The sequence below is a fragment of the Portunus trituberculatus genome, unplaced genomic scaffold (assembly GCF_017591435.1).
Source record: "Portunus trituberculatus isolate SZX2019 unplaced genomic scaffold, ASM1759143v1 PGA_scaffold_471__1_contigs__length_61015, whole genome shotgun sequence".
Lineage (NCBI taxonomy): Eukaryota > Metazoa > Arthropoda > Malacostraca > Decapoda > Portunidae > Portunus > Portunus trituberculatus.
In genome coordinates this window covers 44,918-61,015 of record NW_025541639.1, presented here as the reverse complement: position 1 = coordinate 61,015, position 16,098 = coordinate 44,918, and the positions used below count along the sequence as shown (strand labels likewise).

The window sequence follows — 16,098 nt, the reverse complement described above, 5'->3', positions numbered from 1 at the left end:
AAATGCGAGTCACACTCGTGAGCGAGACGTCGTATCACTACTACTACTCTCAGCAGCGCCTCATCATCTGTCACCATGACTGGCCGCGGCAAGGGAGGCAAGGGACTTGGAAAGGGAGGAGCCAAGCGTCACCGTAAGGTTCTGCGTGACAACATCCAGGGCATCACCAAGCCCGCTATCCGTCGGTTGGCTCGCCGAGGCGGCGTCAAGCGCATCTCCGGTCTCATCTACGAGGAGACTCGTGGGGTGCTAAAGGTGTTCCTCGAGAACGTCATCAGGGATGCCGTCACCTACACCGAGCACGCCAAGCGCAAGACAGTCACTGCCATGGACGTCGTCTACGCCCTCAAGCGTCAGGGACGTACCCTCTACGGATTTGGCGGTTAAATCTGGAGTCGGTCGGTCTGTCTCGAATTTGGTGTCGACAACATGAACTGCAAAAACACCATAAGAAAAGAGTCAACATATCCCGGACCTTTTATAGGTCCACACAAATGAAGAGAAGGAAAAGTTATAGACTAACACTACTAAGACTATGGTTGTTCCAAGTAAAAGTGTTGTCTCTACTCTTTATGTCATTATTACAATGTTGTGTGTGTGTGTGTGTGTGTGTGTGTGTGTGTGTGTGTGTGTGTGTGTGTGTGTTTTTTTCCTTTTCTTTCTTTCTTTCTTCATTTATTTTCCCTTTTTTTCTATTTGTTTTCCTCTTTGTTTTATCACTCAAAGGTAAATCAAATGAGAGAGAAAGAATTATCAACTAAGTGATGTGAGGTCAGACACCAACCGCTGCTACAGGTGCTGTTTGTTTGTTTGTTTCTTTCTTTGTGAAGTTTCCGCCCATTAGTGGCGCAGGCAATTTTATTTCTTTATAGTGGTACCCATACAAGGGTCCATATCAACACCGAAGCGCATCATCATCATCATATTTGGTGTAGCCACCTAGATAGAACCTGGGTACCGCGGTGACATGTAGGTAGGTACCTTTCATTAAATCCCCCTCGCCGACTGACATACCTTCAAAACGGTGTATGGTGTGATTCTTTCGAGCCGACGCGTGAACGTCTGTCTGTCTGCCCGATCCCACGTCCACCACCTTATCCACTATGGTCTGACCACTTACTTGTATGGAGGTCTTTTTTTTTTTTATTTATTGTTTTTTTCCTGCCGGGAGTTTTCCGGCCTGCAGCGCTGTCACACTTGTACGTACCAATACGCACCTTAAGTCAGGTAGGTACTTAATACTTGGTAATTGAACGGTAAAGAACAAAAAAAGTTGGAGAGAGTTTCTGTTTATCTTTACATATATTTTGCATTGTTTTTGCAAACAAACACAGCAATACTTGACATCGTTTGATCCGCGCGCCCTCCCCTCTCGGGGATGACCCCCAAGTGAGATCACAGGTCAAAGTGAACGCGTTAATCCATGGGTCACTCACTCACTCCCTGTCCCTACCTACCACCTACCAGCCAGGAGGGAAGCAAGAGAGGGGGGACACTTGCACGCACCAATACGCACCTTAAGTCAGGTAGGTACTTAAAACTTGGTAATTGAACGGTGTTGTATTATACATTGTGATGCTGTAAAAGAAAATGAAAAAAAAAAAAAAGGCAAGTTGGAGTAAGCTTTTTGTTTATCTTTGAACATATTTCGCATTTTTTTTTTTTTTTTTTTTTTGCAAACGCAGCAATACTTGACAACGTTTAATCCACATCTCTTGGATGACTGCCGAGTGAGATCACAGGTCAAAGTGACCGACCGCGTTAATTGATCCCTGTCCTGCTAGCTACCTACCAGCCAGGAGGGAAGCAAGAGAGCAAGACAGAGGGGCGTGTGCAGGAAGCAAGGTCCTCATTGATACACGGGCTCTAATCCCATAATTTGATCAGCGCAAGGTTTTTTTTTTTTTTTTTTTTTTTTTTTTTGCAGCGCTGCAGGCCGGAACAAAAAATAGAGAAAAACTTCTACCATTAGAGAAAAATATTCTACCATTAGCATTTATATCATTATATATATATATATATATATATATATATATATATACCATCATTATTATTAATATCATTGTTAACACTATAGTCTATTCAATTCTCTAGATGTGTCAATGTGTGGCTCCGAAGAGGAGCCGGATATATATACTTGTTATTGATGATATTGAGGAGGAGAGGGATTTACTTCTTCTCGGTCTTCTTGGGAAGGAGCACATCCTGAATGTTTGGCAGCACGCCACCCTGTGCAATGGTGACCCCAGAGAGGAGCTTGTTAAGTTCCTCGTCGTTCCAGATGGCCAGCTGCAGGTGACGTGGGATGATGCGATTCTTCTTGTTGTCGCGGGCGGCTTTGCCGGCAAGCTCGAGGACTTCGGCGGCCAGGTACTCCATGACCGCTGCAAGGTACACGGGGGCGCCAGCCCCACTCGCTCGGCGTAGTTGCCCTTCCTCATGAGGCGATGAATCCTGCCGACTGGGAACTGGAGTCCAGCACGGCTGGAACGGGACTTTGACTTTCCCTTCACCTTTCCTCCTTTGCCGCGTCCGGACATGGCGAGCAGTAGTAGTAGTGGTAGTAGGTGGGATTAACAAGTAGTAGTGGTATTATTAGCAAGTAAAACTCCGTCAGCTGCGGGAGCGAGTCGGTGTGTTGTGCGTTATCTGTTCTTCGGCGGGCTCGTTTCCTCTATATAAAAGGAAGATCGGATCAGCGCGTAACACGTAACGCCCAACCTGGAGGCTGGCTCTTGCGGCGACTCGCGATCCTGAGCAGGATTGCTTACATACATGACACTCTTGAAGTCGGGTGCAACACTTATTATACACACAGAAGAAGCACAACACCAGACATTATACTTACAAACCACCGCACATACCACAACACACATGCAGTAGAAGGACCCTCACCACAAGCGATCACATTCCAATAATTTACACAATAGCCACAGCCCTATACTTATTCCAGCTCCACCAAGACCCAACTACAATAAAGCAAATTGGGAAACATTTAAAGGACATGTCACCAACACACTACACACAAACACACTACATGAAGAATCACTTGAAACAATAGACACTGCTACTGAAAACTGGCACCAGGCAATAGAGCAAGCTATACAACAAGCCATACCCACTACACGCTACAAACGCCTACCATCACCCAAACACACAGATACTACAAAACTACTTAAGAAACTTTTTACAGAACTACAGACTTACTCACGTGCACACGGTTGGTCCTATCAGAATTACAGATACTACAAACAACTACAAACACAACTACACGAAGCTTTAATACAGGAAAATAGAGAACACTGGTACATATTAATAAATGAAGTTTCGAGCACTTACAAAGACCCTACAACATTCTGGAAGAAAATTAAACTACTGACAGGCAACGAAGAGAACGAACCCCACTACATTAAGAACAAACATAACAACAAAGTATACACCGACAGAGAAAAAGAGGAAGTACACAGAGAATACTGGCAAGGAATCTTTAGTGGAGAGGAAGATGGAGAGGAAGATCACATGGAAAATGAGATTGTCTTACAAAACATCAGAAATGACATCCAGAGAACAATTCCCTACAATAACTCTGACATTACCAGACTCAACACACAACACATTGACACGACAATAACCTCAGAAGAAATAAAAAAAAAACATCATAAAACAGCTAAAAAGAACTAGCCCGGGGCGAAGTGGAATTAATAAAACAATCCTAACACACCTACCAGACACAGCAATAATTAGACTAACAGAATTATTCAACAGCACTATCTCAGCAGGCTATTTTCCCGACAAGTGGAAAAACGGAATCATCAGACTAATCCCTAAACAAAATAAATCCCCACAACAGGCTTAAAATTACAGACCAATAACGCTATTAGAAGTACCAGGCAAAATCCTTGAGCGAGTGATAAATACAAGGCTAAAAACACACCTAGAAATTAATAACTTATATAACACTTACCAGTTCGGTTTTCGTAGTAATAGAGGCACCACACAAGCACTAGCAGTCATCACAAAACAAATAGCACACAATAAATCAGATAAAGGCCAGTGCCAAGTCATCCTCAGAGACATAGCTAAAGCTTTTGATCAAGTCTGGCACCTCGGTCTTAAGCATAAAATCCTACAACTACAACTCCCTATTACAATAGTAAAAATTTTATGCGACTTTTTAACTGATCGCACAGCATCCATTAAAGTTAATAATTACATTGGTCCTACATTTAATTTAAACTGCGGTGTACCACAAGGGAGTATTCTGTCACCAACACTCTTCACAATTTACACCAATGATATTCAACACCCCATACAAACCCTTAACATCAGTTTCGCAGACGACATAACACAAATAATTGGCTACCCAGGGAGGTCCAAGAACATGCTCAACATAAAAACAGAAAGAGCAATAACAGCAATTAATAACTACGAAAGAAACTGGAAAATAAAAACCAATGTTAATAAATTCACCCCTCTGCACCTTAGAGCAAAACTTACCTTTCCACTCATAATTAACGAAGAAGAAATTGAATTTAAAAGTACCGGCAAATGTCTTGGTCTAACCATAACTACAGGTGGCTACTACAAACATATACAGGAGCGTAAAAATATAGCAATTGCATCACTACAAAAACTCTACAAGCTACACAACATGCCAGAGAAAATAAAAATACACTTAGTTAAAGCACTAATACTGCCAATACTTGATTACCCTCCAATCCCTATACACACAATGAACAAAAACTAATTAGCAAACTTCAAAAAGTTCAAAACAAAGCACTAAGATTTGCCACAAACCAGGAACACCCTTACACCATGACAACAGGACAAATACACATACACACCAAAACAACACCTCTCAATATATGTCTACACTACAGAGCAAAGACAATTTGGGAAAAAAATGAAGAGTTGAACCTACCAATCTATCAAACCCTAAAAGACAACTCAGATCAAATAGTAAAATACCACCGTGATTTCCCTAGCAGCCTACAGGCATGCAAAACAACACCCACCCCAATCTATTAACAAATCGAAAAATAAGGAAACATACTCACCTTAAAACACTTACCTTTACTCACTGTATTCCTGAAGATGGCCAAATAAAAAAACTCAGCACACACGGGGCATCTGAAAAAGGAAAGAATATTATGTAACTCCAACACACTAAACAACACACACACACACACATGCTTCACACGGGACTCGTAGCTGGGCTCCTCTCTCCCCACTCCGCGCCCTGAGTCGGCGGCGAGGCGGTATGCCACGCCGGTGTTCACTACACCGTACCTCACAGCCGAGGGGTACTGGCCACTGGTAGGGCTTGCTGGCCCCCAGCTAGCGGTAGATGGGGAGGGGGTTGCACCTCATCCTGAGTCGCCGACACCCGGGGACCTACCTGTAGGGGGTAAGAGTTGTGTGGTGTCGACGAGGGAGCAGTGGAAGAGTCTCTCTCGACTCGCCTACGGTGTAACAGGGAGTACAGTCGCGGCCCGCGCCATCACATGAAGCCATAATAAACATAAATGTATAAATTGATATGATGATAAAATCAAAATGAAGAAAAATAAATTACAAAACAAACATGCGGGGAGCTATACCACAGTATAACATCAATTAAGTAAAATAGCAAGGTGGACAGCCCACCATCTTTAATCTTATACTTCTTTCATTATTTCTCACTATCCTCTTGTACTCATATTATTCTTCCTTCACCCATCTTTTCTATAAATATAGAGATAGAGATGCAACACAAAAACAACACTCAACGAGTTCTCTGCAAGCAGTTGCACAGTTCGGACGTACCTCTCTGCATCTCCCCAGCGAAGCCGAGAAGAACACCCAACCTGTCTCCTCATTGGTCGGTTCACCGTCTCCCACGGAGCGGATAGGCTGAAACCAATCTGGGTTGCTGCGCCGGGCTCGGTCAGCCCCTGGTTGGGTGACCACCTAAACTTGTTACAAGTTTACTGTTTGTGAACCTTAAAGAGCTGAAAGGGATTACAGACAACTGAGCAGCCTAGCTCACCTTAGTTTGTTTTAGACAAACGATCTTTCTCTACCACCAAATTTCCTTTTCTGCCTTAGTGTCCGCCTGCTGGCGAAGGTGAACCCCAAGGCTATACGCGTGAGGGAGGCCCTTAGAGGGCTGCCTTAAACCAGCAGGTTAGGTTGGGCAACAAGCTCGGGATAGAGTTAGGTGCAGTCCAGGGTGGTTGCGACGGTCACTAGTGATCGGGTCACTAAACTGGTCTGCATAGGCAGGCTCCTTCATTTTTTTATCCACTAGCTGGGTCGTATGTCGGGCTTCGGCCCCTTGTAGGATTCTTTTTACCACACACATCACTACCACTATCTGCTCACGGCTTCACACACACACCTACACCCTGCACCGCAACCACTATTTACTCACACACACACACACACACACACATACACACCAACACCCTACAACACTAAGACACCCATGCAACCATGGCGAGGGTCCGGATCAAACACCCTCACCCCAACAACCAGTCAAAATTGCAGCTTCTACGCGCCCTCTCGGAGCACCTGATCTACGCGACACGCATCATCGTAACCCCGGACTCCTTCATCATCCTCACCCGTTCTGATGAGGACACTGACAACATCTTTGAAAAGGAATGCAACCAAACATTGCAAGAGGCGGGCTTCGAGCCCATCCTTCCTCCAGAAATGCGAGCAAAAGAACCGTTCTTGCCCGTTGAGAAAAAAGATCAAAGAAGACAAGAGGAAACAAAACAAAAACAGTGGCAAAACTTACAGTCAGGCTACACAAAATGCCCCCACCTCCAGCAGCACAACCACACACAACATCAACATCGATAATGACACAGCCACAAAGATCCTAACATGCATCCTCCATTCATACATACACAACATGGCCAATCCGGGATCTTACAATGATGAACTAAACAGACTATTTAAACTTAACAACTTACCTGCACTAAACCTTCCACCCAACCCTCCATCACAAAATATCCTAAGCCTGTCGGCAGACTGCAAAATAAAAACCACTGAGGATCAGGACGCCAATGAACCCGATGCAGAAAAAGAAGAAGAAATAGAAGTTGACGAAGTTGAGGATGAGAATGATGACACACTAGTCACAACACAAGCTCCAGCAACAAAGACACTAACACAACCTACACCCACACAAAAAATCCAAGGTAAAAATATTGGAATAAAATTAATAACCAAAAGAACAGTTGGATGGCCAGATGAACCGGAACCAACCGAGATCAAGAATAACATAAAAAAGGGAATATATAAATTTACGTACACCTCTACAGCATACTCAGACAATGAAATCCTCAATCTGATCGCTAACAACAAAATCAATCTTTCAGGGGTGTGGACTACCTTGGACACTGCCAGCTTTAATAAGATCCGCTGTGGTGTAGAGCAAGAAAGCAACACCCAGAAAAAAGTAACCCGTACCACAAACAAATAAACTCATTCACACAAAACACACCACATTCAACACCAACAGATACAAACAAAACACTATGAATAACAGACACACAATCACCATATTACAGCACAACGTACACACCTGGAAAACCAACAAAAACACACTATCAAACCTATACAGGGAATTAAATCCCGATGTACTACTGCTAAACAGTCAAGGCCTGCCACAAAACGAACACATAAAACTACACACATACCACACATACACCATCAACTCATCTGGAGAACCACACGATGGATCTGCCATCCTCATCAAGAACAACATAAGACACACACTAAAAGACAACTTCGACACAGATATACTACAGATTACATTAGACACCAGCACGGGACCAATCAATATAGCCACCACGTACCTCCCCCCGAGACGCCCCTACCTACCATTCACAGATTTCCACACCCTAGCCAAACAATCACAACCCACATATATCATTGGCGACCTGAATGCTCATCACCCATCACTTGACAACAGACCAAGCAACACAGTAGGGAAATCACTCATGAAGATGGTACAAATTAACCAGTTACAACACTTAAGCCCCAACTTCCCCACCTACCTCTCCCACAACGCAGCCACCACACCAGACACTATATTCGCCAACAGTCACACATACCACAACATACACACCCAACAAGGACCTACCACCCCTTCTGATCACCTCCCCATCATCATCACCATCACATCACAACCCATACACAAACACTCATCTCCAACATATAACATACACAAAGCAGACTGGGAAAAAAATTCAGGAAATAGCCACTTTAAAAACACAAGACATAAACACGCAACCAGACATCACACAAAACACACTAGACTCCTCTATAGAACAGTGGATCAACGCAATAAAATATTCCATGACACAAGCCATCCCCACTTCCAACAAAAAGACTATTGTAAAACCAATCTACAACAACAAAATTAAAGAACTACAATTCTGGGCAAAAAGACTACTCAACAACAGCCTATTACAAGGATGGACATACACAACATATATTGCCTACAAAAAGATCAGACAATACTTAACCGAGGAATGCAAAACACAAAACAGAGTTAACTGGGAAAACAAAATAAAATCACTCAACACTCTCCACTCCAGACCCCAAAAATTCTGGCACAACATTAAAATATTAAAAGGCAATCCATCCACTCCCACACCTTACATAATTAACAACAACCAGAAAATTTTAAACCTGAAGACAAGGAGGTTATTTTCAGAGAGATATGGAGGAATGTCTTCAGAATAAGCCCACAAGAAAATCAACAATATGACCAATCAACAGAAAATATGGTGGACGAATACTATAACTGGCACGCAGAACAAATACATCCATATAAACAAGGCGACCCACACAGACTCAACACAGACAACTACTACACACAACACATCACACCCCACGACATCAAACAAACCATCAAAACATTAAAGAATAACACCCCAGGCGAAACAAAAATAAACAAAACAATACTCCAACACCTACCAGAAGTAGCTCTTGAATGATACACTAAATTACTAAATATCTCCCTCTCTATGGGTTACTTCCCCCGCCCCTTTAAACATGCCAAACTAATACTACTACCAAAACCAGGCAAAAACACCACAGATCCCATCAATTACCGCCCCATCTCCCTCCTTGAAGTCCCGGGAAAAATATACGAGAAAATCATAAACAAGAGAACACGCACATACCTCGAAACCAATACCATCCTTCCCAATACACAGCATGGATTCCGCCCCGCTCGCTCCACAGACACAGCAACCGCTACCCTAACAGAAGTATTAGGCAAAACACTCGCGGAGAGAAAGCAATGTTGCATAGCTCTCCGAGATGTGTCAAAAACTTTCGATAAGGTATGGCAAAAGGGATTAAAATTCAAAATCAACATGCCATCGCTACTTAAAAAAATTACTGTGTAGCTTTCTAGACAATCGCACAGCAGCCATATCTCTACACAGCTACACAGGCCCACCATTCCAACTACTCAGCGGGGTACCTCAAGGAAGCTCAATCTCGCCTACTCTATACATACTATACACACAAGACACACCTACACCTATCACAGACAGCACACACATTATATACGCAGACGACATAACACAAATCATCACATACGCTGGGAAGTCCAAGAACATGTTTGCCAAAACATCAACACCTTTGAACATAAATGGAAAATTAAAACAAACACGCAGAAATTCACACTCCTCCCCATAGCATCAAGAAATCTAAAACCAGTTAACATAAATGGAAACAACATACCATATGCATCAGAGGCAAAAGTATTAGGACTCACACTTGGTAGAAGCGGTTACGCGAAACATGTCCATGAAATAACAAGAAAAGCCCAGATAGCCATCAACACCATGAGACGTTTTCAAACACTAAACAACAACATAAAACTACACCTAGTAAAAGCGTGCGTGCTCCCAATTCTAACATATCCTGCTTACGCCCTCAACGCACTATCTAAATTCCAAGTAAATAAATTACAAAAGAAACAAAACAAAGCACTCCGATTTGCTTTCGACATCAGGCATCCATACAATCACACCACCGAAGAGCTGCACACACTTGCCAATATAACACCCATCAACATCACACTGTTCAACAGAGGAAACAAAACACTACACACACTTACATACACACTCAGAGACATCACATTCAACAATATCATACAAGAACACGAACACAACAAAGATCACCCATGGTTCAGAAAACCTATAAACAACCTTTCAAGCGAATCACCAGATCCTATTTACACTTAACAACACCAACAACCCAGAAAAATTCTCCCAACTAAACTTACAATAAACTTATAATAAACTTATAAAACAAAGATGCAAAAAACCCAAGCTTCAACTCCGCTCCCTACTGAAGATCAAACATCGCTGAGCAACCCCGACAGCTGACTGGCTAAAACAGAAAACACATTGAAAGATCAGCAAGGCAGTTCGCCCGCCAACTTTACTTTCTACCACTATATTTCTTCTCTTTTCACCCCCACTATTTTCTTCCACTCATCTCTTATTTCCCCCCCACTATCTATCCCACCCTTACTGTTACTGTTACTGTGCAACACAACACAACTCTTCGCAAGTTGAACGACGCCGTTACTACCATGCCTCCCAAAGCATCAGGAAAGGCTGCCAAGAAGGCTAGCAAGGCTCAGAAGGCCATAGCCAAAGGGGACAAGAAGAAGAAGCGGAGGAGGAAGGAAAGCTACTCCATCTACATCTACAAGGTGCTCAAGCAGGTCCACCCCGACACTGGCGTGTCCTCCAAGGCTATGTCAATCATGAACTCTTTCGTGAACGACATTTTCGAGCGCATCGCTGCCGAGGCATCCCGCCTGGCACACTACAACAAGCGCTCCACCATCACCAGCCGGGAGATCCAGACTGCCGTCCGTCTCCTTCTGCCCGGCGAACTGGCAAAGCACGCCGTCTCTGAGGGCACCAAGGCTGTCACCAAGTACACCTCCTCCAAGTAAACTAACTGTCAGTCAGCTAGAAGGGGGGAAAGAAGAAAAAAGAGCAACTGCTGTCAGACAGTATTCAAACCCTACCCGGCTCCATAGGAGCCACACCTGAATAAAAAAAGGAGACACAATATAGACAAGTGTGGATGGTGGTCGCCGCTGGTGCACCAGAGCCGGATGGATGGATATGGATGAGCTAGATGGCTGGCTCGTCATTAATGAGGCTCGCAACCGAGTCAGAGCAAAGAGATCCATCATCCACTGCACAACAGCAGCAGTAGTAGTAGTAGTAGTAGTAGTAGTAGTAGTAGTAGTAGTATAGTAGTATGGTGATGATTAAGCGTACGTACGATACTAATCACGGCAGGCAGGCTTTGGAGGGTGGGTGCATTCATGCTCTTCTTCTTCTTGATTAATGATGATGATGATACCTCCTATTTCAGTAACATAACGTTTTTCATCACACAAAGCTCAGGAAGCACACAGTTATTATAGCTTGTAACATGAATCTTCGCTCCTTTTTTTTTTTTTTTTTTTTTTTCTTTATTTCTTTCTTTCTTTGTTTTCTTGACTGAATTGCAGTGAATCAATCAATCAATATATCTACAAATCAGATTGGAGGGGAAAGCAGTCATTCTCCATCGGCCACCGACATACTACTGATCAGAAACATGCACATGGAATATCGGATCCTAGACACAGAGAGGAAGGTTGAGAGAGAAAAAAAGAGAGAGAGAGAGAGAGAGAGAGAGAAAAAAAAGTCTTCTAATCAGGGAAATCGCTCGACCATACGGATCAAAGCCAACCCATTCATGGTCTATGTAATATTATTCTCTTTAGATAAAGCACCTTTGGCCCTGAAGAGGGCCTAGATATTGTTTGTTGTTGCTTGCTTGCCTTGGATGACACACTTATTAGGCACGCTCGCCACGGATTCGACGAGCCAGCTGGATGTCCTTGGGCATGATAGTGACACGCTTGGCGTGGATGGCGCACAGGTTAGTGTCTTCAAAGAGACCCACGAGATAAGCCTCGGAAGCTTCCTGGAGGGCCATGACAGCGGAGGACTGGAAGCGGAGGTCAGTCTTGAAATCCTGGGCAATTTCACGCACCAAGCGCTGGAAAGGCAGCTTCCTGATAAGCAGTTCGGTGCTCTTCTGATAACGGCGGATCTCACGGAGGGCCACGGTTCCTGGCCTGTAACGGTGGGGCTTCTTGACACCTCCAGTGGCAGGAGCAGATTTGCGAGCTGCCTTCGTGGCAAGCTGCTTGCGGGGCGCCTTGCCACCGGTGGACTTGCGGGCCGTTTGCTTAGTACGTGCCATGGTGAGTAAGTAAGGAAGTAAGTAAGTTACTGCCGCTCGGAACGAACAGTTGGGCGAGTTGAGCGCTTAGGCTGGCACTTCTTTAAATACGGTTTGCCGGGGCCCAACCTTGCCTTACGATTGGACGGGAATGACGTAAGAGTGTTCGACAACCACAGAAAACTCCCCCCTCCCCCTCCTAACCATAACAACATGTCATGGGTAACTCAAAGAAATTGAGGCAGGCGAGAGGGAGAAAAGAGAAAAAAAAGAAAAAAAAAAAAAAAAAAAAAAAAACACAAACAAACACACACACACACACACACACACACACACACACACACACACACACACACAGAGAGAGAGACAGAGAGAGAGAGAGAGAGAGAGAGAGAGAGAGAGAGAGAGAGAGAGAGAGAGACAGAAGGATCCCACCGACAATTCTAGACGTTTTTTTTTTTTTTTTTTTCGTTTACATGATTTTACCGGATATGTGCATAAATCGCAAAATTAGAAAATGGAGTGATTTTCGCGCGCGTCCCCCCATTATCAAGAGCCCCCATCGTCCCCCCCAATTTGATTTGGCTAATTTGCATAAATTTGCATAAAATTTCCATAAATTAGAATAAATTAGCAGAAACATTGCATACATTAGCCCCTACCGAAAAAAAAAAAAAGTTGACAATTTCACAATATAATTATTTCAAATGCAAGGGCCACCAACAAATAGCATAAAAATCGTAATATATACACAGACACACTTTAGCAACTACGATCCACAAAAAAAAAAAAAAAAACATTATATTTTACATACAAAGAATATGATTTCTCAAATATACCTGACATCAGCAAAGCAACCATTTTAGATTCTAAGGTCAAATTAGGATGGATGGATGATGTAAAGCTAGCAATCGATCATTTCATTCACCCAATACCCACTGCAACATCGCCAAGACAAATTGTTAATCAGATTATTATAGTCTGAAGATCACTTAGACGTTGGCATTTTTGGGAATTTCCCGGCCTGCGGCGTTGCTGGGCAAATTAAGGGATTAGAGCCTATGTGTCAATGAGAACCTTGCTCCCCACACACACCATGGATTAACACGGTCACTTTGACCTGTGACCTCACTCAGTCACCCAGAAGGATGTGACAACGCTCGGAGGAAACGTTGTCAAGCATTGTTGTTGCGTTTGCAAAACCAATGCAAAATTTATTTAAAAATAAACACAAATTCCTCTAACTTGCCTCTTTAGAGCATCACAATGTATATGTACTACAACACCATTCAGTTAAAAAGTATTAAGTACCTGACTTGGGGCGCGTATTGGTACACGTGTGACAGCGCCGCAGGCAGGAAAATCCCCAAAAACGCCAACGCCTAAGTGATCTTCATAAAAATGGTCAGACTATAGTGTGCGTATTTATTAGCGTGTCGTGTGTCACGGTTAGTCTGACGGCTTGCGTCTTTCCTCCTCCCACAGCCGCTGCAGTGACTTTCTAGTTTTTTTTTTTTTTTTTCTTCTTTAGACTTCAATGGTTAATATCCAAGCTCGACAGAGCACAGCACACGTCCGTGCAGGTGGTCATTCTTATCCCCCCTCCCCCCCTCCGGCACTAAGCTAGGCTAGCGGTTCGATGCAATTTCTCTATAGGTCTTAAATGTCTATAAATTAAACCAAGACACGCAGCCATATAAGATGTTACACGTTAATCATAGCTATTTTCTAAGAGAGAGAGAGAGAGAGAGAGAGAGAGAGAGAGAGAGAGAGAGAGAGAGAGAGAGAGAGAGAGAGAGAGAGAGAGAGAGAGAGAGAGAGAGAGAGAGAATTGTGTCAGTTCAAGTCCTCTCCTATTCATGTGTGTTTAGAATACACAGTTTTGTCTGGTAATCCAGGCACGAGGTAGTACAAGAATAAATGGATGAATTAACAAAGAATAAAATAAGCAGGTAAAACAATATAAGACTAGACAAATCAAACCTTCTTCTTCAGATTATTATTATTATTATAAAATAATAATAATAATAATAATAATAATAATAATAATAATAATAATAATAATTAAATAATAAATAAATAAAGAGATAAATAAAAAATAATGGAATGCCAACAACATCTGGTGTTCCGAGGCGGTCACCCATCCAAGTACTAACCGGACCGAACGTTGCTTAACTTCGCTGATCGGACGAGAAGCGGTGTGTTCAACGTGGCACTCGATGTGAGTTTTTTAGGCCCCTTTAAATTCTTCCTGGGTTGCCCTACTATACTCCGTATACCCTGTGAATCAAGTCCTTTCTAGGTGTTTCTTGGTTTAATATCGTTTCCCTATTGGATTAATCTCTCTCTCTCTCTCTCTCTCTCTCTCTCTCTCTCTCTCTCTCTCTCTCTCTCTCTCTCTCTCTCTCTGTCTGTCTCTGTCTGTCTTATTCTTATTATTATTATTATTATTATTATTATTATTATTATTATTATTATTATTCTGACACAGACTCAGTCTGCCTCCCTCTGTGGCTGGCTGGCTGGTTGGCTTGTTGCTCGCTGCATGCATGCCGCTGGCTGGAAAATCTGGCACCTCCTCCGACTCGATATTATTTGGTTTTACGCCGTTTTCTTGCTTGCCTCTCGGTTGTACGTCTCGGATGCGTGGTCCGAGGGTCAACGACGAGACGGAGACCGTGTTCGTATGACCCAGCGATGTTGGATCAAGTGGGAATAACAGGAAATATTGTTACCCTACTACAACCGGGAAGGCACCAGTTCCATATATATTACCGCGAGGCAAAAATGCGAGGAGTTCTCTCTGAACCTCTGCGCTGCAAGGACATCTCCGAGCCGGTCTCCATTCCAGTTTCTCGGCCCCTTCGCTTCCAAGAATACTCAAGCCTAAGGACCTGCGCATTCACCCCGTCTCCTTTTTTTGTGTGATTTTTTTTTTTTTCTGTGATTTCTTTTCCCCTTACAGCGGATTACGTTTAGCAGCAGCCCAGCACCGCCGCAAACCGTGGAGTGAGTACAACTTAACATACTTTTCTTACAGAACCCTGTCATTTTCCATGTTATTTTTGTTATGTGTGTTATTTATGCCATTTATATGAGATAAAATGACCTCTGTACGCCCCCCTGACCGGACACTAAGGTACCGAATCGTGATTGCCACCCTTCCCCCTGACCTAAGCAATGACTCAAGTTCCCCACACAAAATGCTTTAGAACTGGCCCCTATATCATCGTTGGCGTAGCTAGCGATGTAGACCGCGACATGCACACCACACCTGAGGCTACCCAAAAACTGAAACACATCGGCTTCGAGCTCGTAGAGTCTCAGGAGCAAATATCTGCTAGGACCTTACTTGCCCGACGTGTAGACGACTACCTCTTGAAAATGACCAACGAAGACCTGCGTACAGAGATAGAAGGAAAAAATAACATAAAGATCGACGACATACACACCATTCCAAAAGTACACATGATAAAAATTAGGTTACAATCACGACAACAAACAAAACACACAAAAGACACTGGCATCAAACTCTTCTCACATATCATTCCATCATACAACATAAATATTGAAGAATATCGCCCCGTCACTCAATGCTATAAATGTTACCAGTTCACCCATCGTACAAATCAATGCAAGGAGACAGACAAAATATGATCTAAATGTGCCACAAAAGGACATGACTACAGGAACTGCCAGGCGACAACCCTCAAATGCATCAACTGCTCTGGGGAACACACAGACGTTTCATTCAGATGCCCAAACAAACGCACTGCATAACACCACCAAAACTCAAAAACGCCAGCCGCCACTACACAAAAC

The 16,098-nt window shown here is 43.3% G+C and overlaps 3 protein-coding genes and 1 pseudogene across 3 annotated transcripts; 2 read left to right on the top strand and 2 right to left on the bottom strand.

Annotated features, from left to right (window-relative positions):
- Positions 1–60: 60 nt before the first annotated feature.
- LOC123500696 (histone H4) lies at positions 61–399 on the top strand. Its single transcript, XM_045249345.1, has one exon. The coding sequence runs from the start codon at positions 76–78 to the stop codon at positions 385–387; it is 312 nt and encodes a 103-aa protein (XP_045105280.1). The 5' UTR covers positions 61–75; the 3' UTR covers positions 388–399.
- A 10,198-nt stretch (positions 400–10,597) lies between these two features.
- On the top strand, positions 10,598–11,010 carry LOC123500695 (histone H2B-like). Its single transcript, XM_045249344.1, has one exon. The coding sequence runs from the start codon at positions 10,613–10,615 to the stop codon at positions 10,982–10,984; it is 372 nt and encodes a 123-aa protein (XP_045105279.1). The 5' UTR covers positions 10,598–10,612; the 3' UTR covers positions 10,985–11,010.
- Positions 11,011–11,850: 840 nt separating this feature from the next.
- Positions 11,851–12,502, bottom strand: LOC123500694 (histone H3). Its single transcript, XM_045249343.1, has one exon. It carries the CDS (start codon positions 12,295–12,297, stop codon positions 11,887–11,889), a length of 411 nt encoding a protein of 136 aa, XP_045105278.1. The 5' UTR covers positions 12,298–12,502; the 3' UTR covers positions 11,851–11,886.
- A 1,881-nt stretch (positions 12,503–14,383) lies between these two features.
- On the bottom strand, positions 14,384–14,503 carry LOC123500701 (annotated as a pseudogene).
- Between the last annotated feature and the right edge of the window lie 1,595 nt (positions 14,504–16,098).

Excerpts from the sequence above, each read along its gene's own strand:
- LOC123500696 (XM_045249345.1), top strand. The coding sequence starts at position 76 with ATGACTGGCCGCGGCAAGGGAGGCAAGGGACTTGGAAAGGGAGGAGCC.
- LOC123500695 (XM_045249344.1), top strand. The coding sequence starts at position 10,613 with ATGCCTCCCAAAGCATCAGGAAAGGCTGCCAAGAAGGCTAGCAAGGCT.
- LOC123500694 (XM_045249343.1), bottom strand. The coding sequence starts at position 12,297 with ATGGCACGTACTAAGCAAACGGCCCGCAAGTCCACCGGTGGCAAGGCG.